The 26,517-nt window shown below is 44.6% G+C and overlaps 1 protein-coding gene across 7 annotated transcripts in view; it reads left to right on the top strand.

Annotated features, from left to right (window-relative positions):
• Positions 1-3,209, top strand: part of TCERG1 (transcription elongation regulator 1) — an 87,919-nt gene extending 84,710 nt beyond the window's left edge. For all 7 annotated transcript variants that reach the window (XM_040344579.1, XM_040344577.1, XM_040344576.1 and 4 more), the window contains 2 exons: positions 886-986; positions 2,220-3,209. In XM_040344579.1, coding sequence (XP_040200513.1) covers positions 886-986; positions 2,220-2,421 — 303 coding nt within the window. In that variant the 3' untranslated portion in view covers positions 2,422-3,209. The remainder of the gene's footprint in view (positions 1-885; positions 987-2,219) is intronic.
• Positions 3,210-26,517: the final 23,308 nt, after the last annotated feature.

Here is a 26,517-nt window from a genome sequence, read left to right as displayed (position 1 = left end):
AGTTGCCTGATGATTCATACTCAAGTCGTGTCCAAGTTGCCTCCCAAAGTCGTGCTGGAAGTTGTGTTGCCGCTGTGTGAATGGACTCTGATTGAAAGAAAAGTTTTTGTGTTATTCATATGCCAGGGTATGTAAACATATGAGCACAACTGTGTGTGTGTGTGTGTGTGTGTGATATATATAATCATTTCTGTTCACACTAGAAAACTCCTGTTCTAAATGTCACATACATCCAACCGCAGGGTTAGAATGAAGTAGGCAATGGCAGTAACGCATATATTTTTATTTCTTTTTTATATAACCGTAATGGTGTGTTAATGTCTTTTAAACCTTATTTCTGTTTAGAGATTTAAATTTGATATTGTTTGTACGTAGGGCAGCCATATTGGCTCGTGCATTTTGTGCTTACTGCTTTGTAATGCAGCACAGCTTTGCTGTATCCTATGATATCAGGCATGGTGCAATAAAAGGCCTCACTTAGCTTGTTGGATGCACCGAGTGTTACTAGATAGAAAATCTGTTTGTCTCATCAGAAATTGTTTTCTATCCCACGTGTCGGTCCCGATTTCGGACGTGATTTCACAGACATCTGTGTGGGTTTTTGCACGCATGTCAATCGTACCCTGAAATGGGAGAAAGTAGTACAGAAACTACTTTTTGAAATCAGTGCAGCGTTGCACCATTTAGGACGGTGCCATTGCCAGCAATGGCCACTGATTTGAGATGCGATTTGACATGTGTAAACCAGGGTTTAAGTTGCTTAACAAAGTGATTCCATCCATAATTCTGTGTAAGAAACAAAAAATTATATTACCCTATTATATTTCTGTTGGCCATGTTTCTATCTCTACATAGTCCTGGAGTTATTTATGTTTGTGTTTGCAGAAAAGGCAAAGAGAATTTGAAGAATATATCCGAGATAAACACATAACTGCCAAAGCTGACTTCCGAACACTTTTGAAGGAAACAAAGTTTATTACATACAGGTTTGTAATTTTAGAAATGTAAGCTGTTATTTTCTTGCTTGGTAAAAATCTTTTATTTTGAGAACATTTCAAATTTTTCCACTTTTAAATATTAACTTTATAATTGTATGATGTATGTCTAGAAAATAAAATTGACGTTCGTGTGTAACGCACCCATTTTTCTTTATTTTGCACTAAAGTGTTGTGGGGACACTTTGAATACAGGTAGCGATCAGGACACGTTTGGGGAAATTGAAGGAGCGCAGGGTATTTTGTAAATGTAATCTATTATTGACTTGCCAGCACCGTTCTCTGCATCCATAAGAACCACTTAGCCCAGAGACAAGAGTATAATGACCCTGTAGCATCACATGACCGCCCTGCCTAAAGACCATGGAAAGGGGATGTATTTAAACAAGCATATAATGCTGTTGGGGGGGGAGGGGGGGTAAATACACTGAGATGGGCTTTAACCCTTTCACGCCGAGCGCACGCATATATGCGTCCTCGGCTTTCACAGGTTATACCGGGATGATCCCTGCAGCTGTTTTGTAAAAAGCCTAGGCTTATGACATCATGCACAGCTCCCTCTCTCACGCTTGTGAAAGTTTGCCAGGAAGGGGGCTACAGAGCTGGAGGCGTGTCTTTCTTTGTAAATCCAGGAAGCAGCTTCAGCTGCTCACAGTTAAACTGGATGCAGTCAGACTCAGTGGAGGGAGAGGTCCTGCAGCATATTTGGCAAGTACAGAATCACAGTATATATTAAATATTAAGTGGTTGGAGTGTAGCCTCAGAATAGCTGTTTTTTATTTGTTTATTTTATTACAAATTATGTGAGCAGACTGCAGTTCCTCTTTAATGGCACTATGGCCTTTTTAACTTTAGCATTGCTGTTAGATTAACTTTCTGTTTTACTATATGGGGTGCCTTTTTCTATGTATTCCTAATGAAGGATTTTCTTCATAATGCTGCCAAAACCCTCCTAATGCATTCTGTATGGAAATATATGAACAAACTCCTAAGGTGGTGGGTTTAACCTGGCAGAGTTCTGGTTGTCACAGTAGGACCAATTATAGACGGTAGTAATGACCCAGTTTGTTCAAACCCTGCTTCACTGCAAACTAAAATAAATACTCTTCCACTTCAAGAGAATCGGATCAAACAAATTATTATTATTATACAGGTTTTATATAGCGCCAACAGTTGGCGCAGCGCTTAAAATAAAGTAATGATTTTGGATATTTCCTTTTATAGGTCAAAGAAATCCGTTCAAGAATCTGACCAGCATCTAAAGGACGTTGAAAAGATTCTACAAAATGACAAACGCTATCTAGTACTTGACTGCATTCCCGACGAGAGACGTAAACTTATTGTATCCTATGTAGACGATCTTGATAGACGTGGCCCACCGCCTCCACCAACTGCCTCAGAGCCTGCACGAAGAACCACAAAATAACAGAACATGCCACATGTGGATATATGTCAGTACATACCAACTGTTCACAACAACTGCATGAGCAAAAACACAAGGTTTATCTTGGGTCATTCTCCTAAAAAACAACTGCAGAAAAAAAGAAAAAGGCAAATACAAATATCTTCATGTCCACAAGGAGAAAAAAAGAAGAGCAGGATTATGCTGGAAAATGGTTATCTGTCCAACACTCTAGAAATCGAATCTAGGTGTCACAGCTGTGTTCTTTATTAGAATATTCAAATGGTTTGCATCATCTGAAGCCATCTGATTTCTACAAGTCAGTTTGACTGGAAAGTATGGTGCCATAACAGCAGAGCAACGTAGTATTTTATTGGATCGGGTAACCATTGGAAAGTATTTTTGGACTGTTCATGGCAGACTGAAAGATACTTTGCTGGAATACAAGTCTGTTTTTCTCCACAGCTGATTTCATTACATTTATTAAATTGGAAAGGTGTTTTTTTTTTTTTCTTCTTGGTTCTTTTTCAAAAATATCAGCAAGTTCAGACCCTAGAATGAGGCCTTCATCTGTTGTTAGACACAACTGACTTAATCATCTTGTATAAATGTTTTTTTTTTTTTTTTCCCCCCGAACATCGTTTTCATTTACTTTGCAATAGACGGGGGATTACTAATCAAAGTAGTTCCTGAAACTATTCCACCGCTAGACATGTGTGTTTTTTTTTTTTTTTTGAAGGTTCATTTTGGAACGAGGCATTTGTTGAGTTTGTGTATTTGAAGTACAATAAACCTTTTTTTATATATATGTACGTTGGTTTGTATAAATGTATTTTTTCAGCATAAATGTAGCAGAATTTTCAGATTCTTAATGTGTATTTGTTTAGCTGCAAGTGCAACTTTACTTAATGTGCCCTCCATTACCATTATAGACTCTGTAGGTACTTGAAATCAGTCCTAAAGCATTACTTGAAATTGCATGCAGCAACACTTTTCTTGTAATAGAGAATAGTCACTTCAGTAGGGTGCCCATTTGCTAAGTGCCTCCTAGTAGTTCTGTGAATGTAGCACAGATGTCACTACATTGGCACTACCTGCAGTAGGAGGGCCTTGTCAAAGATATAGGCAGGCTGTTCTGCTTTTTCCTGCTGCAATCCACCCCCAAGAACAAACCTGTTTTGATTTAGAGGGCTCTTGAGAGATGTAGTTGGCAGGACCGTGTGTGTTTTTGGATCACATAACACCCTACAGAAACTTACCAACCTCTAATACCGTCTGATAATGTGGCATGATTTTGTAAAGGACAATCTCAACTTCTATATTAAGTTTTTGACACAGGAGCAGTGCTTCTTAAATTACTATTGTTGGTGTGCAGCTTTTAACCACTTAAGGACCCCTTCACGCCGGTATACGTCGGCAGAATGGCATGGCTGGGCACATCAATGTATACGTACGTTGCCCTTTAAGCCCAGCCGTGGGGTCGCGGGCACGCTATCGCAACCCGGTCCGAAACTCCGTGACCGCAGGACCCGATCGCCGCTGGAGTCCCGCGATCAGTCCCCGGAGCTGAAGAACGGGGACAGCTGTGTGTAAACACAGCTTCCCCCTTCTTTACTGTGGCGGCGCATCGATCGTGTGATCCCATTTTATGGGGGGGGACACAATCGATGACGTCACACCTACAGCCACACCCCCCTACAGTTGTAAACACACCCCATCAGCGCCCCCTTGTGGTTAACTCCCAAACTGCAATTGTCATTTTCACAGTAAACAATGCATTTTAAATGTGAAAATGACAATGGTCCCAAAAATGTGTCAAAATTGTCAAGTGTCCGCCATAATGTCGCAGTCACAAAAAAAATCGCTGATCGCCGCCATTAGTAGTAAAATTTTTTTTTATAAAAATGCAATAAAACTATCCCCTATTTTGTAAACACTATAAATTTTGCGCAAACCAACCGATAAACGCTTATTGCAATATTTTTTTTTTTTTTACCAAAATTAGGTAGAAGAATACGTATCGGCCTAAACTGAGGGGAAAAAAATGTTATATATATTTTTGGGGGATATTTATTATAGCAAAAAGTAAAAAATATTGCATTTTTTCAAAATTGTCGCTCTATTTTTGTTTATAGCGCAAAAAATAAAAACCGCAGAGGTGATCAAATGCCACCAAAAGAAAGCTCTATTTGTGGGAAAAAAGGACGCCAATTTTGTTTGGGAGCCACATCGCACGACCGCGCAATTGTCATTTAAAGTGACGCAGTGCGGAATCGCAAAAACTGGCCGGGTCCTTTAGCTGCTTTTTGGTCCGGGTCTTAAGTGCTTAAGTGATGTACTGTTTGTGTGTGTGTGTGTGTGTTTGTTTTTTTTTTTGTTTTTTTTTTTCAGCAAGATTTCCCAGCTCGGCCCACAATATGTAAACTCCATGCTTCAATCTATAGTTCTTTAAGGGCTCTTTCACACGGAGCGGACCGTTTCTGGGTCCGCTCCGTGTGTTTACGTCGGCTCAGCGGGGATTCCCGATGAGCTGTCGGCGGATAGGGCGGTCCCCGCACACAGTGCAGAGACCTCCCTGTCTCGGCTCCGCTCTGCCCTATGGGGAACCGGATGCAGACGGACCGTCTGTCCGTCTGCATCAGTTCCGTTCCGCCGGACGGAAGAAAAATAGGGTTTTCTTCCGTCCGAAAACCGGATCCCGACGGACACGGACGTTAGCGGATGCTCCATCCGCTAACGGACGCGATCCCATAGGGATGTATTACAAGTCCGTTAACGGACTTGTAATAACGGACAGGCGGAGCGGACGTCTGAAAGGGGCCTAAGGCTTCACGTATAGTGGAAACAGCCAGAAATGATCACTGATAAGTCAAAAAAAGAAATGGTGTTGCCACTCAACTGTCAGCGGCAGACCAAACCTGGCATCTATGCCATGCAAGGCACCGCTGGAGGGGAATGGTGTGAATAACCACTTCAATACTGGACACTTTCTCCCTTTTTCTGCTTAGGCCGATTGAGATTTCCTTTTAGTAGTCTCTCTCTTTCTCTTTCTTTTTCTCTTTCTCTTTTATTTCTCTTTTCTTTTATATATCACAGGACAATAGAGTACATTTTTAGACTATTGGATTATGCTTCACCTCCATGTGATTGGAGACTGACAAAGCTTAATACAACTCTGCATTACCCCTCTGACTCCCAGCATAGTTTTTTTGTTAGGTGTTGGAGCTGTTTCTCTGCTGAGTCTTCTGCCATGCCATGATGCATGAATTTCTACATTAACTGCTTTTCTTTATTGTACATCCCAGGACACAGGGTATCTTCAGATCTAATACAATAGGGTTACGCTGATATTTTCAGGTATGTAAAAATATATGGGTGCAGTGTTAAGCAAATTTTAACATCTAAAAATTTATACCACTAATCCGTGAAGACTTTTTAATGAAAAATAAATTTACAAATAAAGAGACCAATCAATGGTCCATATATCAGTTTGTATAATAAGTCCACCAATTCCTGAACATATGGTATTCAGGAATCTTCCTCAATTTCATTCAAGATGCATGAATTACACTGAAAATCCACTGTGCTAAAACCACCACCAACACGCCGCACTCACCAGAACATGTGGTTGCAAAAAATAATAAGCAGCAACAGCGCTCTTTGTAATCACCCAGACGACAACCGCTCTCATGGAAGCTGTCCTTTTAACGGATCCACTGACCAGATCGTCATGGTCTGGAGTGCATGAATATAGAGTGGCTGCCACACAGTCCAGCACTCTAAACTCTACCCAATGCGTTTTGCCTGCACTCTAAACTCTAATCAATGAGTTTTGCCCTCTAGCGCATCATCGGGTCAAAAAAGCTTTTCTGGTTTAGACCATCTTGGTCGCAAGAAAAAAAACTCACCTTCCCCCTCCCCCTTAATGATAGGGGAGGAGCTTGCTGAAGTTCCCCCTGGAGGGAGAGGTGGGAAGTAAAGTGGTCCTCTTCAGAGGTAGCCACTCCTTAAGAGTGCCATGGTCACAGCGTTATCACATTATACTCACTCAAAAAGCCTGTGTTGATTTTCTTGAGGAAGTGGTTCAGACACATTTTTGACCTTGCCCCTTCCTGAGCCATCTGCTCAAAAGGTTACTGGATTAGGATCATGGAAGTAGCCTTAGCGTTGCCAATCCTTTCGTGTAAATCCCAACTTAAAGGATGTGCTGCGTGTGTTCTGGGCTTACCTAAAAAGGTGTTTATTCCACCAATACCCTGTGGAAAGCCAAGTTATCAAAAATGGAGTATGCTGCTGTAGAACTGTCAGTTTCCCATTTTAGATAGACCCTCATGGTTCCAGCAGACAAGGTACTGGTTAAACTAAAGGCAAATTTTCTTGTTTTTTTTGTTTTGGATAGTGGCGAGGGATTTGTGCACCTATCGGCTTTTATGGCTGTCTGTAGATTCACCCCGTTTGTTTCTGTTTTACCACTCTTATCCAAAGTGAAAGTAAAAAAATTGGGTCAACACCAGAACAGTAAAAGGGGAAATATTCCAATAGGGACACTAGTTTTGGAGACACCCCAGGATTCCCTCACTTTGGAGGGATTTCCTTTTCCTGTTTTGACTGAGGCAGGAAGTAAAGGTAAATCTCCTCTATGGGACACAGATGGGAGTGGAATGACAATGGAAGTGAAATTACATTACAAAAAATTACACTTTAAGGTTTCTTCTGACAAACATCTAGAGGCCTTATCTAAAGCCGCCTCCTCTCTAGTGGGGTTGACCTTACAACTTGCTTTGGTGACTGTAGGAGTGGGTTGAGCCCTCAAGGTTTGGGCCTATTGAATGATGAAAAATGGAGACCCTCACTGTGGGAAATATGGAGTTTGGCAGATACCTGGAGAAATTTTCCCTGTTCCCTTAGTTTTTTGGTAGATTCCTTTAAAGCAGTGTTTCTCAACTGCAGTCCTCAAGGCGCCCCAACAGGTCATGTTTTCAGGACTTGACTGAATTTGAAAAACACTGCCTCAACTACTTCTGCCCCAGAAGGATTTACCCACTTCCTGACCAAGCCATTTTTTGTAATACGGCACTGCGTCACTTTAACTGACAATTGCGTGGTCGTGCGATGTACCCAAACAAAATTGTCTTTTTTTTTCTCTCAAATAGAGCTTTCTTTTGGTGGTATTTGATCACCTCTGTGTTTTTTGCGCTATAAACAAAAAGAGCGACAATAAATATAAAAAAAAAATTAAGCAAAATCGCAATGAGCATATATTGATCTGCGCAAAAGTTATCGCGTCTACAAAATAGGGGATAGATGTATGGCATGTTTATAAAATTTTTGTTTTTACTTGTAATGGCGGCGATCAGTGCTTTTTTAGTGGGACTGCAACATTGCGGCGGACACCTGACATTTTTGAATTATTTTGGTGAACCAGTGACATTATTGAAGTAACTGGTACTAAAAATATGGTTATTGTACTAATGTCACTGGCAGGGAAGGGGTTAACATCGTGGGCGACCAATGTGTTCCCTCACTGTGTGTTCTAACTGTATGGGGGAATGTGTGAGTAGGGAAACACACAGATCTGTCTTCCTGCATAGGCTACATCGAGTCCGCCAGACCCGCTAATTGACTGCCCTGCTGGCCCATGGGAGAGCGTGCGCACCCACAAAAGCAAGTTCCCGCACCGATGTACAGCTACGGCGATTTGTGGGAACAAGCCACCTTGCCGCAGTATGACGACGGCTGGTCAGGAAGCGGTAACAGCTGTCTCTCCTGGGTGTCTTATTTGTACACATGCACAGGATCTTATGGCTAACCTGTTGGTCAGTGAAACTGCCTTGTTAGAAGCAGGTTGAACGATTACCTTTTCAAGAACGTTTGTATGTCCCTGCTTTGGATAATTGTATCCAGGAAGTACCCTGTTGCCTCTTTAAAAGAAGTCGAACACTGCAGCGCAATAGCCTTACAAACCTTTCCATGTCTAAGAAGTATTCCTTTCGTCAAAGACCTTGGGCTCTAGGCCAATCTTCATTCCATAAAAATACCTGGACTCTATATTCTGCAATGCCAGGAGACAAGTCTTCCTCATAATGAAGGGCTACCTCCATTCGCTCGGGTGCAGGAACGTTTTGAGGTTTTCACGCATGTTTGGCAGGGGGCGATTGCAGACCAGTTCCAGGGAGTGAAAAGTTTCACGGTTTCTAGTTGAACCTCTCAACTATTCCCAAGTTCTATTCTAGCACTCAAGACACTCAAAAAGCTTGACCAAATGAAAGTCCCATATTGGACTTTCTGGCATCTGTGGATATCAAGGATTCTGATCTGCATATTTCAAATTCCCAACCTCGCCAACAGTTCCTACTTTTGCGGTGGAGGACAGATCTTTTCCATTTGTGGCCTGGCTGTTTGGCCTGTCAATGTGCCCTGAGATTTCCCCAAAGATTTGGCTCCAGCCTTGGGGCTCCTACAAGCTCAGGGTAGTCATGTTATAAATTCCATGCAAACCTGCGTTCTAGTCCCTAATTGCTTAAACACTTTTTAAAGCTGCTGGAATAACCTTTCGTTCCAGGATAAATAGTGAATGAGTACCGTATATGTCAATAAACCAGTGTTGTAAATTAAATTTTATATATATATATGTGTGTGTGTGTGTGTGTGTGTGTCACATCATATACATAAAATAAATGATATACTTGTGCAGAAAAATAGTCAAATACACCAACACTCAGTGTATAAACGGTGAATAGTTCAAAGGCAATTTGTGTGTGAATATATTCACCACATACCAAATATGCCTGATTAATCAGTCCTTCACCTCCATGCTCCTCATCTACTAAAAATGGCTTACTTGCTAGATATAAATGATCTCTTGGGTCATATAATGCCTTCTATAACAGACTATAAAAAAAATAAAAAAATCTGTAGCATACCATTAAAGGACATTGGTGTAGTTCCAATATGGTGAGGGAAATCTCTCACTATGAAATGAGATGGCTTTACGAGTTGGATTGTATGCAACCTTAAGTGCTAAATGTGGAACTGGATTTAATTTTTTTTTTTTTTTGGAGGCTTATATGTTGTTTGACAATGCATATATATATATATTTATTATATTTTATATAACTTGAAGGTTTTTTTTCAAAATTGTTCCTCATTACCTCATTCTTGAGATTGGGAAATTTACATATCTGCATACGTTTATATTTTACATGCAAATTGTATAAGGAGTATTATTTCTGTGACTAGATGGAGCAAAGAGATCTATGTTGTATTTTTTTATATATTGGTATTTCTATAGTGCCAACAATTTATGCAGCGCTTTACATATATTTTTGTCGGCATGTACACTGCAGGCAGGTAGTGTCTTGGGTGGGATTCAAACTAATGAATCTGGGGAAGCCAGACAGAGGTGCTAGCCAATCTATATTAAAATGTGAACTTGCATAAGGGCATGATTTTATTAATGTTTTATAGGGGATAGTATTTGATATGTGGATGGGTTTTTGGAGTAAGGGTGAAAGAGCAATTCAAATTGTTGTGTGGGCGGTCCTTGTGTAAGGACAGAAGGGCTGTTTAAACTGTGATTTTATAGCAGGCTAGTGCCCACTGCGTTCCTGAGGAAGTCCTACTTACAAAATGCATTGATGGCAGGACGTGATGTCAGATGCTGTGGGAAACCTGGACGTGCAGGGATTTACTGTATTGGCAGCCTGCTCTATGCGATTCTTTGCGTTTTTTACATGTGAGTGTGAATTTAACATTTAAATAAAGGTGTGAAATGTTGCACAATGGTGATTGTTTTCTTATCTCTTGTAGAGCGGAGGGATGGATGAGCGAAACACACCAATGGAGAGGGAGGATTTGTAACCCTGCTATTTTAAGGCATTATATGACCCAATAGGTCATTTATATCTGCTGAGCAAAAAAAATTTTAACAGATGTGAAGGACTGATTAAAAAGTAATATTTATCACTTGGGGGCGATATAAAGTCTACTAATGTCATGTTAAAATGTCATGTTTCTGTGATGTAAAAAAATTAGACAAAGATAAATAATTTCAGAACTTAAACCTTTTAATGTGACCTATAAACGCTACAACTCAATTTAAAAACAAACTAAAATCTTTTAAGGGGGGGTAAAAATGTAAAAAACTAAAATGATGCAGTTGCATAAGTGTGCACACCTTCTTATAACTGGGGATGTACATGTGTTCAAAACTAAGCAATCACATTAAACTCATGTTAAATAGGAGTCTGTACACACCTGCCTTCATTTAAAGTGCTTCTGATTAACCCCAAATAAAGTTCAGCTGTTCTAGTAGGTCTTTCCTGTCATTTTCTTAGTCGCATCCAAAAAGCAAAAGCCATGGTTGGCAGTTTCCAAAGCATCAGAGGGATCTCATTGTTAAAAGGCATCAGTCAGGAGAAGGGTACAAAAGAATATCCAAGGCATTGGATAAACCATGGAACACAGTGAAGACAGTCATCAAATGGAGAAAAAATGTCACAACAGTGACATTACCGGGAATTTGACGTCCCTCCAAAATTGATGAAAAGACGAGAATAAAACTGGTCAGGGAGGCTGCCAAGAGGCCTACATCAACATTAAAGGAGCTGCAGGAATATCTGGCAAGTACTGGCTGTGTGGCACATGTGACAACAATCTCCCGTATTCTTCATATGTCTGGGCTATGGGGTAGAGTGGCAAGACGGAAGCCTTTTCTTGTGAAGAAAAACATCCAAGCCAGGCTAAATGTTCCAAAAACACATCTGACGTCTCCCAAAAGCACGTGGGAAAATGTGTTCTGGTCTGATGAAACCAAGGTTGAACTTTTTGATCATAATTCCAAAAGATATGATTAGCGCAAAAATAATGCTGCACATCACCAAAAGAACACCATACCCACAGTGAAGCATGGTGTTGGCAGCATCATGCTTTGGCTGTTTTTCTTCAGCTGTAACAGGGGCCTTTTTCAAGGTAGAGGTAATTTTATAAACAGTTACAAATACCTGTCAATATTGGCACAGATCCTTCAGGCTTCTGCTAGAAAGCTGAACATGAAGAGGAACTCCATCTTTCAGCATGACAATGACCCAAAGCATACATCCAAATCAACAAAAGAATGACTTTACCAGAAGATTAAAGTTTTGGAATGGCCCAGCCAGAATCCAGACCTAAATCCGATTGAAAATCTGTGGAGTGATCTGAAGAGGGCTGTGCACAGGAGATGCCTTCACAATCTGACAGATTTTAGAGTGTTTTTGCAAAGAAAAGTGGGCAAATATTGCCAAGTCAAGATGTGCCGTGCTGATAGACTCCTACCTACAGACTGAGTGCTGTAATAAAATCAAAAGGTGCTTCAACAAAGTATTAGTTTAAGGGTGTGCACAATCATGCAACCATATTATTTTAGTTTTCTATTTTTAATTTCTTCCACCTAAAAGATTTCAGTTTGTTGTTCAATTGAGTTGTACAGTTTATAGTTCACATTAAAGGTGGAAAAAGTTCTGAAATTATTTGTCTTTTTTTTTTTTACATCACAAAGCTTATATTTTTCATTTTTTTATATCCACTGTACCTGTTGGGTTACCTGGATGACTTGCTTTTGAGCAGTCTGCTTGGCTTTTGAAGATCAATGTTAATTTAATAGTGTGGACTCAAACGATTTGAATGGATCCTGAACTTCCAAAAGTAATTATTGGTCCTATCCCTAAGGTTATAATATGTAGGGTTGATTTGACCACGGTCCAATCAAGAGTGATTGATCATTCCCAAGTAAAAATGTCTTGCTCTGCGAACCCAAGTGGAAGTTGCTTTCACTGCAAAACCTCTCAATACATCTTTGCATGAAGGTTCTGGAAAAGACAGTGGCCTCCTTTTTGAGGTGGTCTCTTTTTCCCAGTTTCATTCCAGACCCCTCAAGTTGAATGTCTTGTCAGCATGGGGCAAAAGCATGCAGTTGCTGGACCCCCCAATAGAATCCAGAGTCTCTGGCTCTAGTTGTGCATACTGGTGATGGAAAAATCATTCCTCCTTCTGTCCTTGAGGGTCCTGATGATGGACACCAGCCTGGTGAGCTGGGGTGGAGTTCTGGAGAATATCTCAGTTTGGGGAACTTTGTAACCCCAGTAGAGAGGTCATTGTCTATCAACATCCTGGAGTTGATGATCTGTCTTACTGTACTGCATTTGGTGCGACTAAAGAGCCTCCCTGTCGGAGCAGTTGGACAACACCACAGTAGTAGTATACATAAATTATCAGGGAGGCATCAGGATTCAGGCCTCTCAGGTAGACTGATCTTGTCTTGGACAGACAGTGTTCCTGTCCTCACTGCAGTCCACATTCCCAGTGTGGTGGACTGTAATTTGGATTTTTTCAGCCATCAACAGCTGACTCTGGAAGTTGACTCTTTGCCCAGAGGTGTTCATGGAGCTCTGTCAAAAATGGAGAACTCTGGATGTGGATCTTCTGGTATCTATGTTCAGTGCGAAACTGGACAGATGCATACAGTGCATCCGGAAAGTATTCATAGCGCTTCACTTTTTTCCACATTTTGTTATGTTACAGCCTTTTTCCAACAATTGATTAAATTCATTATTTTCCTCAAAATCCTACAAACAATACCCCATAATGACAACGTGAAAAGAGTTTGTTTTGAAATCTTTGCCAATTTATTACAGATTTCACAGCCTTTGCCATGACACTCAAAATTGAGCTTGGGTGCATTCTGTTTTCATTGATCATCCTTGATGTTTCTACAACTTGATTGGGGTCCATCTGTGGTAAATTCAGTTGATTGGACATAATTTAGAAAGGCACACACCTGTTTTTATATAATGTCCCACAGTTTCGGTCAGGGGTGCCCAACCTTTCGAAGGCCGGGGGCCACTTAAGCGACTTGGTAATTAGTCGCGGGCCACAATGAACGGAGTGGGCAGATGACAGGTCTGTGTCCAGTCTGCATATGTAAAGCAGACACAGACACGGCTCAATCTGCTCTACCTCTGATCCAATCAGATGGAAGGAGACGAATCCACTTCTGTTTTTTTTTTTTAGCACATCGGATTGGAGGTAGGCAGGTGTAAACGGATAAAAATCTGTTTACATCTGCCACTCCATAGAGGTGAATGGTGGGTCCGATTGGGTCGGACCGATCATGTGAAAGGAGTCTAAGGCTGCTTTTACACTGATGGTCTGCGGTCTACCCACACCGTGGGTGCGGTGCAGTGTACCTGTGGTTTTTCCACCGGTTAGCTGCACTTTGCCATAGACGTCTATTATTATATTCTGCAGGTGTGGTCCATTTTCTGAAAAGCCACTTGCTTCCTCTACCGCCGGCTTCATTCACAACACTGATGCTCTGGGATAGCAGGTCGGTAACATGCAATATGGGCTTGCCAACCAGCCATTCCAGAGCAGGTGGTCGTGGGCCACATCAGAGGGCTCTGCAGGCCACATGTGGCCCCCGGGCCACTGATTGGGCACCCTGGTTTAGGTAGAACGTCTTTTTTTTCTATGTCTTTGTTGCTGATCTTCTACCTTCACCGAATATGCCACCCATAGTCTTCTGAGCTCTGCAGTCCCTCTGTAATAGCCTGGTGATATCCTGTTTGTAAGACCGCTGGCTGCTATTCTTCAAGTACTCCCAGCCAGAGGTCTTGTCACTGCCCAGTTGTAGTTCTCCACAGTGAGCAGGGACTTGTACTTCTGTCCCTGCATGCTGTAGTGGGCGAAGAGGTCTCGCACCCCCTGGTCTGTACCGCCCATGGAGGTGGTGTCGTCCTCCCTCCCCTCTTCTGCTCCTGCCAGCGTTGCTGCCTGCCCACTTATGTCGCTGCCGAGCAGAGATAGTAGGAGACGCAAGCCAGATGACAGAGCAGAGATCTCCAGCTGTGACAGATCTTGTATATGAACACCAGTCGCCGTAATGTTCTGCCTCCCAGACCAGTGTGCTGCCTATCACAATGCCGGTCCGAGAAGCGGGACATTACAGTGAGCGGTGTTTCATATACAAGATCTGTCACAGCTGAGATATCTGCTGTCATCCGGCTTGTCTCCTACAATCCCTGCTGCACATATGGCTGCTGATGAGACCACACATTTGGGCACTGATGAAACTGCACCGATGAGATTGAACTTATGGGCATTGATAGGCTGCTCTGGTAAGGAGTCCACTGCTTTACTGACATCGTCCACTGCCAAATATGTGTAGGAGAGGTTTCAACCATCCCTGCAAAGTTTGCAGTCAGTTTGCATGTCTGATGTGTATTATATGTGACTTTGCATATCACAGAGACCGCTATTGTGGTGATTATTGAAGTTTATTCAGATCTCTATACATTAGAGGGTCCCACCATTATTGTGTTATTGATTAGTAAGTGTTTTTGTTTGTCTCTTATGACATTTACTTGCCCAAATGCTGATGTAAAGCAGCATGGTCTGGCTCTTTCTTTTCTGTGGTGCGGCTAGGGATGTGCTCATACACCATACATGCACTGATTGCTGGTAGAAAGATCTCAAAGCTACAGCAGGAGGAGGGATATTTCTACTACTGAATTACTGCAGAGTACAGTGTTTATAATATATAGTTATGGGATGACTGTACAGTTTGGTAATGATTACATAAAGTAAGGGCAATATGTTTATCTGAAGAAAATATGATCCGCACTCCGGTCGTTGCTCGTAAAAAAAATGTACGTATTTATCGACAAGCCACAGTAGACAAACGCAAATAGGAAAGGTTGACGTGTTTCAGCCTATAAGGCTTTAGTCATAACCTCCATATATGTTTATCTGCTCCTGTGGCTGGGGGGGAACACAAATATGCTTTGCATTTATAAGGCTGTAACCCATCTGGCTGCAGAATGAGGGGTGTGATTTATGTTGACATTTAACATGCGCAGGCCTACCCTCCCACATTCACAAAGCATGATGGGGAATGTAGTTTGATTAAAGCGGAGTTCCACCTAAAAATGGAACTTCCGCTTAATCCACTCCTTGCCCCCTTACATGCCACATTTGGCATGTAATTTTTTTTGGGGGGGAGTGGGGACTTCAGGAGGAGTGGGACTTGCTGTCCCACTTCCTCCTTCCGCCGAGGGGCTGGTAAGGCGAATAGCTTAATCACCTTATTGCAGCCCCTCCCTGTAGGCGAGCGCCTGTCCAATCGGACAGCGCCGCGCTGCTCGCGCATGCGCAGTGCGTGCCCGGCCGTAAAGCCGAAAGCTGTCACTGCCGGGTGCCCACACTAGGATCGAAGACGCGTTGCTGGAACTGTGGAGCAGGTAAGTGTCTCTTTATTAAATGCCAGCAGCTACACTTTTTGTAGCTGCTGACTTTTAATAAACTTAAAAAGAGGCTGGAACATAAGATGTGCTAATTTTGTGTCTGTATTCGCAATAACTTGTATCTGTATGTTTGTTCTCCTGACGATGACGAAGATTATTCCCCCCTCCCTCTTTTTTTTGTATACCCTCTTTATTTGTAAAACTTAATAAAAATATTGGAATTAAAAAAAAAAACAGGCTGGAACACCCCTTTAAAGTGTAGAGAGAGAGAAGAGGATATGATGTAATCCCTGTGCTAACAGCTCCTCCTTGGCAGAATACATGCAGAATTTTTTGAACTACAGAGCCGACTTCCTGAAAATTCAATTAGACTTTTCTCTTCAATGGTAAGGAATTTCAAAACTGTAATAACTGTTTAGTGTTTTGTGTAGGAGGTGTACTAATGGAGTTTTTTTTGCCGACCCCAGAGTTCTGCTTTAACAGTGAATGCCAGAGCACAAACCAAGCCACAAAGTCCAAGGAATTGTCTGTAGACCTCCAAGACAGGATTGTATTGGGGCACAGATCTAGGGAAGGGTACAGAAACATTTCTGCAGCATTGAAGGTCCCAATGAGCACAGTGGCTTCCATCATCCATAAATGGAAAAAGTTTGGAACCACCAGGACTCTTCTTAGAGTGGGCCGCACAGCCAAACTGCGCAATCGAGGAAGAAGGGCCCTAGTCAGGGAGGTTACCAAGAACCCAATTGTCACTGACAAAGCAATTCTCTGTGGAGAGGAGAACATTCCAGAAGAACAACCATCCTTCCACCAATAAGGCCTGTATGGTATTGTGGCCAGACGGAAGACACAACAACCCCTGTATCCAAAACCAGGGATCCTCTAGCTCTTGCCTTTGATGTTCTAGTTATCCCCTTAGTTCAGGCTAATTTATGCCTTCCCTCCACTAAACATTCTAATTCACCTCCCCCTGGATAATAGAGCGAGAGACCAAGACAATTTTTCTGACACCATACTGGCCCAAAAAAATCTCATGCACAGACATACTGAGATTGCTTGCAGAAGACCCTTGGCTTTTTCCCAACAGCCCAGATCTGTAATCTCATGGCCCTTTATTCTTCCCTCTTCACATTCACTAGCATGAATGGCATTGCTGTTGAAACCCAGGTCTTAAAGGATAGAGGGGGTCTCTGATTGGTACCTGAAGGCAAGATAGGCAGGTTTAGGGTAATGTAATACTTACTACTTTTTCCTGGCGTGAGCGCAGTAAATTCAAGCCCAGAGATTACACTGTACCCTGCATTCTAGCTTTCCTACAAACAGGCCTTTTCAAATGCCTCTAGCTTCTTATTGCCTTTAACCACTTTCCTGGCTTGTTTGGTGTCTCAAGAAATGAGTCAGTACATCAGGTGTGATCAATTTTCAGTGATGGTCACCATAGCTTGTAGACCAGTGTTTTAAGTGGGCCAAAAGAGGTTCCGGTACTCTATTAGGCGCCGGTGCCCCCCCCCCCCCCAATACTGAACATGAAAATACCCTTAGAAAGTACCCTGAAAAAGAGCTACTGTAGAAAGAGCTACTGAACATAAATGCTAAATTCAGGTAAGTGCTTTTTACAGGGAAAGGGGCGACAATGGGCACAGTGGCATCATGGGGCACAGTGGTGACAAAGGGCACAGAGGTGACAATTGGCACAGTGGCATCATGGGGCACAGTGGTGACAATGGGCACAGTGGTGACAATGGGCACAGTGGCATCATGGGGCACAGTGGCATCATGGGGCACAGTGGTGACAATTAAAGGGCACAGTGGTGACAATTGGCACAGTGGCAACAATTGAGGGGCACAGTGGCTGCATTTGATGGCATGGCACAGTGGTGACAATTGATGGAACAGTGGCTGCGTTTGATGGCATGGCACAGTGACTGCGTTTGATGGCATGGCACAGTGGTGACAATTGATGGCACAGTGGCTGCGTTTGATGGCACAGTAGCTGCGTTTGATGGCATGGCACAGTGGTGACAATTAATGGCACAGTTGCTGTTTGATGGCATGGCACAGTGGTGACAATTGATGGCACAGTGGCTGCATTTGGTGGCATGACACAGTGGTTGCATGTGATGGGCACAGTGAGGCTTTTTTTTTTTTTTTTCATGTACGGTCGTCAGTACAGACCTACCGTACATGTCCGAGCGCCCGCCGTCCCTCGCATGCGTCGAATGACTTCGACGCATGCGTGGAAGCCTTTAAATGGCAGGCCCGCCCACGTCTCCGCGTCATCGTCGCGGCGACGACGCGGACACGCCCCGCGTATTGTTTACGCGCGGACTTCTGTACGATGGTTAGTACAACCATCGTACAGAAGCCCTCTGGCAGGCATGTACGGTGAAAACGGTCCGACGGACCGCTTTCATCGTACATGTTTGCTCGTGTGTACCTGGCCTGACAGGCAAAGATGAATGGATTTGTGTGAGGACGACAGGGAGCAGGACGGCCGGCCAGATAGTGGCTGAGGAAGATGCCAGGGAGAGAGAGAGAGCATTGCAGACACAGCCAGAACTGACCTGTAAAGCCAACGTGAGGAGACCTGTTACCACTGCTGCCCGAACCTGCTGGGAGGAAACTTCAAAGGCCCCCCATGCACCTAGGACCCCTGGGCAGTTCACAGAAGTGCCTGTGCATTAAGACAGGAAAGCCCTCCCCCGCTCTCAGTGTCCCCCAGCTTTTAGGGAGAGGAAAGCAGGCAGCGCTGGGGGGAGACCAGGCACCTATAGGAGGATCACATGTGGCTAGAACAGGGAGGCAGATCGGTGCGCTGTGACAGTTACAGAAATGATGCCGACAGGAGGGAGAGATACACAGCATCGGTTCTGTAACTGTCAAAGCGCACCGATCTGCCTCCCCATCAGCGGGCCCCACTCGGCTGCGGGCCCCATAGCGCCCGCGTGGGTCGCTATGGCGGTAGTTCCGCCACTGATCATCATATTCCTGGCCTGGGGCTGCGTTCCGGTACGGGAAACCCACGTACTGGGCGCACAGAGAGGTGCTGGTACTCTCCAGGGCCATTTTTGGAAGTGGCGGTACTGAGTACCGCCGCGTTCCGGCCCAGTTAAAGCACTGTTGTAGACCAAATAATATGCACTTATTTTGGTTATTTTTACCAAAGACATGTAGCAGTATAAATGTGCAAAATGTTATAACAGAAACAAAGAAAAAAGCATTTTTTTTTTTACAGAATTTTTTAATTTATTGCACAAAAAATAAAAAACCCAGCGGTGATTAAAGACCACCAAAATAAAGCTCTGGGAAAATTTTCATTTGGTCTGGTTAGGAAGGGGGTTTAAGTGCCAAGTGAATAAGTGGTTAAAAATGTTACTCAACGTGTTGCTCTTATCAAGCCCCTTTGCGTTCCCTTGGGACCTTGGGACCTCAACTTTCTGTAAAAAGCCCTTCCTTATATTTCACATCGACAAAGTATTCTAATACCAGTGATGGTGAACCTTGACACCCCAGATGTTTTGGAACTACATTTCCCATGATGCTCAACTACACTGCAGAGTGCATTAGCATCATGGTAAATATAGTTCCAAAACATCTGGGGTGCCAAGGTTCGCCATCACTGTCCTATACCATCCTTCCTTCTTAAAGTGGTTTCAGCATTCCATCCTAATGAAGACATTCAGGGCCGATCCTGGGTGGGTGCGGGGGTGCCCAGCACCCAGGCGCCGAAGTGTCAGAGTGCTTCCTCCCTCCTCCTCTCCTTGATCCGTGCCAAAGAGGCGCTCTCGCGTGGCGGTGCAGTCCGCGAGCAGACACAAGCACAGTAGCACTGTTAGGGGCAGTGCCAGGAGCCGTGGCCGCCCGCTTACCTTTTTGTTTCTTGTTAGTTCACTCCGAGCGAGTCAATCGTCTGTCTCAGAGGAAGTCGCGGACTACAGCTCCCAGAGGCCACAGCGGTGGCTGTCACATCAGTGAAGTCAGATAGCTAGCTGACTTCACTGACGTGACGGCCGCTAGCTAGCTGATTTCACTGACGTGACGGCCGCCGGTGTGGCTTCTGGGAGCTCTAGTCCGGGACTTCCTTCGAGACAGAAGATTGACTCGCTCGCTCAGCCTGTGGACATGCTGCACCCCCTGTACAGCGGAGTGTTCTGTATTGCGGACTATGTGGAGATGTTACACATGTACAGTACGGAGAGAGCGCTCATCACCCGGGAAGGGGATACTGAGCAATTTCGGACTTTGTTAGCCTGACTTTTGGTTTGCATACCCTGGGGGGCTAAGAAACCCCCCACCCCCATATCATTCCAGCAGGTAAGATCTTCATTGGCATGAAGAGGGGCGGGGTTGGTGGAAATAGAATGTCATTATACACGTGTTACATTTTGTAAGGATTCTTTACATGTAATCTGCATATGGAGACCTTATTCTACCCAGGGCTTCCAAACTTTTAGAATTCTCATCGGTGAGCTAGCTGACTTCACCGACGTGACGACCGCTGCCGTGGCTTCTGGGAGCTGTAGTCCGCGACTTCCTCTGAGACAGACGATTTTGACTCGCTCGCTGGGAGTGAAGCCACAAGAAAAAAAATGTAAGCGGGCAGTCGCGGCTCCTGGAGCTGCCCCTAACAGTGCTGCTACTGTGCTTGTCTCGTGACGGCCGCCGCTGTGGCTTCTCGGAGTTGTAGTCCGCGGCTTTACGAAAGACAAATCCACTTTGGGGACATCATGCAAGGAAAATAAAAAACAGCATTTTAGCTTGCACATGATTGGATGATAAAATCATCAGAGCTTCCCCTCATTTCAGATCTACCCCTCAGATTTACAGCGACTGCACTTTCAAGTGCACTTCCAGTCCAAAGTGGATTTGCCTTTTGTAAATAACCCCCCAATGTGTTGTGATTGCTTGAGCAGACCAGCATTGTGTTTGTTCTCTGTACAGGGTTTGGATTCAATTTTGTCTGCAAGAAAGTATTAGAATATAACATTTTATGTACGAAAAGTTGATTGTTTCTGTGTAGCATATACAGACCGGGGGTGGGGGGTCGTGGCAAACATTCCTCCGGCCGAAACTGCTCTGCAGCACAAATCCCCCCCCCCCTCCCTAAAAACCTCCCCTTAGCACCAATCTGCCCTCCAGTACAAATCACCCTCCACCTCCTAGCACTAATCGTCTTCCACCTTCCCCCAACACAAATCCTCCCACACCTCCCCATCCTCATTTTCTCCCCTCCAAACCTTACCCCAGCACAAATATCCCCCAGTCCACCCTTTTAGCGCCAATCCCCCCCAGCTTCACCTTCCTAGCACAAATCCTCCAGCCCCCTAAATTCCACTACCAGCTCAAATCCTCTCACCCTCAGCACCCATATTGGTTATTCTCCCTGCCCCAGGTTAGACTGTACAACCCCCCCCCCCTCCCACCAGTCAGTCTATCCCCCAGTACAATCTACCCAGGTCTTTTACCCCGATACATTCCTCCCCAGGTCAGTCTGCCAAACAGTAGGTTCAGAACCCCTAGGTTAGTCTGTCCCCCAGTACAATCCCCGCTAGGTCGATCTGTCCCCCCCCCCATACAATTCCCCACCAGGTCAGCCTGCCCCTCAACCTCAATGCAATCTTCTCAGGGTAGTCTGCCCCCCAGTACAATCACCCCTCCTCAGGTCAGTCTGTACCCCTGTAAAATCTCCCCTCCTCAGGTCTGTCTGTCCCCTAGTACCATCCCACCCCCCAGGTCAGTCTGTCTCCCCCGGTCAGTATAATCCCCCGGTCAGTCTGTCCCCGGTACAATCCTCGCCCAGGTCCATCGATCTCCCAGTACAATCCCCCTAGGTCAGTCTGTTCCCTAGTACATTTGTCCAGGTCAGTCTGTCCCCTAGTACAATCACCCTGGTCAGTCTGTCCCCCAGTACAATCCTTGCCCCGGTCAGTTTGTCCCCCAGTACAATCCACACCCAGGTCAGTCTATCCCCCAGTACAATCCGCCAAGGTCAATTTGCCACAAACCCTGTACAATCACCTGCAGGTCAGTCTATCCCCTAGTACAGGGATATGCAATTAGTGGACCTCCAGCTGTTGCAGAACTACATGTCCCATGAGGCATAGCAAGACTCTGACAGCCACAAGCATGACATCCAGAGGCATGATGGGACTTGTAGTTTTGCAACAGCTGGAGGTCCGCTAATTGCATATCCTTGCCCTAATACATTCCTCCCCAGGTTAGTCTGTCCCAGAGTACAATCCCCCTGGTCAGTCTGACCTCTATTATAGTCCGTCAGGTCAATATGTTCCCCCCAAGTCAGTCTGTCCTTCAGTGCAATCTGCCCCCAGTCAATCTGTCCTCCGGTGCAATCCCCCAGGTCAGTTTGTGCCCCAGTATAATCACCCCAGGTCAGTTTGTGCCCCAGTATAATCACCCCAGGCCAGTCTGTCCTCCTGTAAAATCCCCCCTCCTCAGGTCAGTCTGCCCCCCTCTAAAATCCCCCCTCCTCAGGTCAGTCTGTTCCCCCAGTACAAACCCAACCTCCAGGTCAATCTGACTCTTAGGACAATCTGCCAAATCAATCCATCCACCCAAGTCAGTCTGTCTCCCAGTACAATTCTCCCAGGTCAGTTTGTCTCCTAGTATAATCCCCCAGGTCAGTCTGTGCCACAGTATATTCCTTCCAGGCCAGTCTGTTTCCAAATACAACCCCCCAGTCAGATTGTCCTCCCCAGTACAATCCTCGCCCAGGTCAGTCTTTTCCCTAGGGCAGTTTGTCCCCCGGGAAAAAACCCTCCCTCCTTAAATTTACAGATACAATGTGGCATGGGTGACCAGTACAAATCAGCCTCACCAAACGTCACCTTCCTAGCATAAATCCTTCTCCCCAATCCACCCCCAGCACTAATCATTTCCCACCTACCCCCAACACAAATCCTCTCACCTTCACTTCCCCCTCCTAGCACTTATTTTCTCTCCTCCAAATCTCATCTCCCAGCACAAATCCAGCCTCTTAGCACAAATCCCACCCCAGCTTCACCCTCCACCCCTCTGATTCTGCCTCCCCAGCACAAATCCTCTCTTTTGTAAATCCCCTTTCTGAGCACTAATCCTCTCGCCTTTATTCCCCCTCCCCTCAGATCAGTGTGTTCCCCAGTACAATCCCCCCAAGTTGGCCTATCCCCTAGTAAAATCCCTCCAGGTTAGTCTATCCCCTAGTACAATCCCTCCAGGTTAGTCTATCCCCTAGTACAGTGGTCTCAAAGTTCCGGCCCGCGGGCCATTTGCGGCCCGCGGACCAGTTATAAATGGCCCCCAGGCAGGGCGGAAGTGGGGGGGAGCAAAGAGGAAAAAAAAATATATTTTTTTTTAACTGGCGCCATCTGGTGGTGAGCCGTTGGTATTACAAGTTATTACCACCAGATGTGAGCTGGCGCCATCTGGTGGTGGCCGTTGGTATTACAACTTAAGCATTACAAGTTAAACAGCAATTCTAATGTCATTTTACACTATTTTCACTGCCATCTTCTTCCCTCTAATTAGAATCCCCAAACATTATATATTTTTTTATCCTAACACCCTAGAGAATAAAATGACGATCGTTGCAATACTTTCTGTTACGCCGTATTTGTGCAGCGGTCTTTTTTGGGAAAAAATTACACTTTTTTTAATAAAAAAATAAGACAACAGTAAAGTTATCCCTATTTTTTTTAATATTATGAAAGATAATGTTACGCCGAGTAAATTCATACCCAACATGTCACGCTTCAAAATTGCGTCCGCTTGTGGAATGCCGACAAACTTTTTTACCCTTTAAAATCTTCATAGGCGACGTTTAAAAAAATCTACAGGTTGCATGTTTTAAGTTACAGAGGAGGTCTAGTGCTAGAATTATTGCTCTCGCTCTACCAATCGCGGCGATACCCCACATGTGTGGTTTGAACACCGTTTACATATGCGGGCGCTGCTCGCGTATGTGTTCGCTTCTGCGTGCAAGCTCGTCGGGACGGGGTGCGTTTTCTGGCTCCTAACTTTTTTAGCTGGCTCCTAGATTCCAAGCAAATTTGTCAAACCCTGACTTACACCAGTGCTGGTGGTAATAATGCGCTCGCTGACACCAGTGCTGGGGGTTAATAATGTGTTCGCTGACACCAGTACTGTTGTTTTTGAAGTTTGAAAGTTTGCATGCGGCCCCCCATGGCATATGAAAACTTGTCTTGTGGCCCTCAGGTAATTTGAGTTTGAGACCCCTGCCCTAGTACATTTCCCAGGTTAGTCTGACCCTCAGTACAATCTCCCCAGGTCAGTCTCCCCCCCCCCCTACATTTTTCCATAGGTCAGTCTGTCAAACAGTACATTCTTCCCCCCAGGTTAGACTGTCCACCAGTAAATCCCCTCAGATTACTCTGTTCCCCAGCACGATCCACTAAGGTCAGTCTGTTCACCTGTACAATTCCCCACCCACCAGGTCAGTCTGCCCCTTAGTACGATCTTCTCAGGTCAGTCTGTCCCACTGTAAAATTTCCCCTTTTTAGGTCAGTCTGTCCCCCAGTACAATCCCACCCCCTCAGGTCTGTCTGTCTCCTAGTACAATCTGCTAGGTCAATCTGTCTCCCCAAGTTATTCTGTCACTCTGTCCTCCAGTGCAATCGCCCCTGGTCACTCTGTCCTTCAATGCAATCTCCCCCGGTCTCTCTGTCCTCCAGTGCAATCTCTTCAGGTCAGTTTGTCCCTCATTATATTCCCCCCCAAGTCAGTTTTTCCCCCAGCGCAATCCTCCAAGGTCAATCTGTTCCCCTGTACAATCCCTCCAGGTCAGTCTGTCCCACAGTACACCCCCCCCCCAGGCTAGTCTGTCCCCCAGTAAAATCCCTCCCCCAGGTCAATCTGTCTCTCCAAGTCAGTCTGTCCCCAGTAAAATCTGCCCCTATACACTCTGTCCTCCAGGACAACCCCCCCCCCCCAGGTCAGTCTGTCCCCCCAACGCAATCCTCCTATGTCAGTCTGTCCACCCTGTACAGGTGAAACAAAATTAGGAGCTGGGACGGTAATGAGAAGAGAGCAGTAACCAGTCCTAAAGAGATATTGCAGCAAGGCTTTTATTTTAAGTCTAATAAGGTGAGGGGCTGGGGGAAACAGTTTTTAGCACCTGCACTGGAAGAAAAACAGCACCTGCACTTTTGTAATCGCTGTGAGCCCGTGAAAATGCATAGTGTTTACAAAATAGGGGATAGTTTTATTTCATTTTTATGAATATTTTTTTTATTTTTTTTACTAGTGACTGCGACGTTATGATGGACACATAGGACAATTTTGACACATTTTTAGGGCCATTGTCATTTTCTCAGTTTACTGTGAAAATGACAATTGCAGTTTATGAGTTAACCACTAGGGGCACTGTAGGAGTTAAATGTGACCTCATATGTGTTTCTAACTGTAGGGGGGTGGGGCTGGACGTGTGATGTTAGTGATTGTCTTTCCCTATATCAGGTAACAGACGATCACTGACACTGCCACAATGAAGAACGGGGAAGGTTCTTCATTGTGGACTTATTGAAGCACAGTGGATCAACACCAGCAGATGACACGGCTCCTCAACACAGACTGTGGAAACTTCACACTGGACTTCAAGCACCTTGCAGTATGTGTCTCTCCATTCTTCCTCCATACTCTGGCTCCTTGGTTTCCAAATGAGATGCAAAATTTGCTCTCATCAGAAAAGAGGACCACTGAGCACCAGACCAGGTCTGTCTTGAAAATGCATTTAAAATGCATTGTTTACTTTGAAAATGACAATTGCAGTTTGGGAGTTAACCACTAGGGGGTGCTGATGGGGTTATGTGTGACCTCATCTGTGTTTACAACTGTAGGGGGTGTGGCTGTAGGTGTGACGTCATCGATTGTGATTCCCTATATAAGGGAACACACGATCGATGACAGCACCACAGTGAAGAACGGGGAAGCTGTGTTTACACACAGCTCTCCCTGTTCTTCAACTCCGGAGACCGACCACGGCACTCCAGCGGCGATCGGGTCTGCGAGTCCCGTGGTCATGGAGCTTTGGCCGGGTCGTGGGTGTGCGCGCGCCACGACCCACGGCTGGGCATTATACAATCAGGTACAGGTACATGATTGTGCCCAGCCGTGCCATTCTGCCGACGTATATCGGCGTTAGGCGGTCCTTAAGTGGTTAAAGAAACTTTCACCAAAAAATATATATATACAAATCTGCTAACAGGTATCCAATGTAATCATATTCTGGTTCCTGCACATACCCTCAGCAGCTTTCAGTGCCTCCGTTCTGCCTGCATGCTTGGCCATTTTGATTGGGTAAAGCTGTGATGCCTCCTTGTAGTGGCACTTCTTCCCACAGATTCTTATTAACCACTGAGGCAGCCCATCATAGTGCTGTTTTCATTAGGAATGTATCAGGATGGCTGGCAGGGGGGCAATGTCCAAAATTATCTGAGGGATGAAGCCCGTTAGAGCAGCATGACATTCATATGCAGAGGGAGTACTTTCCTTTAGAAAGTGTGGAAGGCACTGGATTAGCAAAAAATGAGAATTTCTTACAGGACTGCTTTATCTCAAGAGATATCCATTGATATAATCTGGTTATGATATCAGAAACATTTCTGTATCTTGCTTAGAGGAACACATTGTGAAAACTGGGCTACTCTTCTACTTTGGTCTTCGTGTGCAATACTGTATTTCATGCTTTGAGACATTTTAATTCTAATTCCACTTTTTCCCCTGCAAAAAAAAAACTGGCAAAATGAATCACAAATTCTAAAAATATCCTGTCTTCACCGATCAAATCCAGGTGTACTGTGATGACAAGATTGACAGGAAGCCTTAT

Source organism: Rana temporaria, chromosome 3 (genome assembly GCF_905171775.1).
Source record: "Rana temporaria chromosome 3, aRanTem1.1, whole genome shotgun sequence".
In the NCBI taxonomy this organism is placed as follows: domain Eukaryota; kingdom Metazoa; phylum Chordata; class Amphibia; order Anura; family Ranidae; genus Rana; species Rana temporaria.
This window is presented reverse-complemented; position numbering and strand designations above follow the sequence as displayed.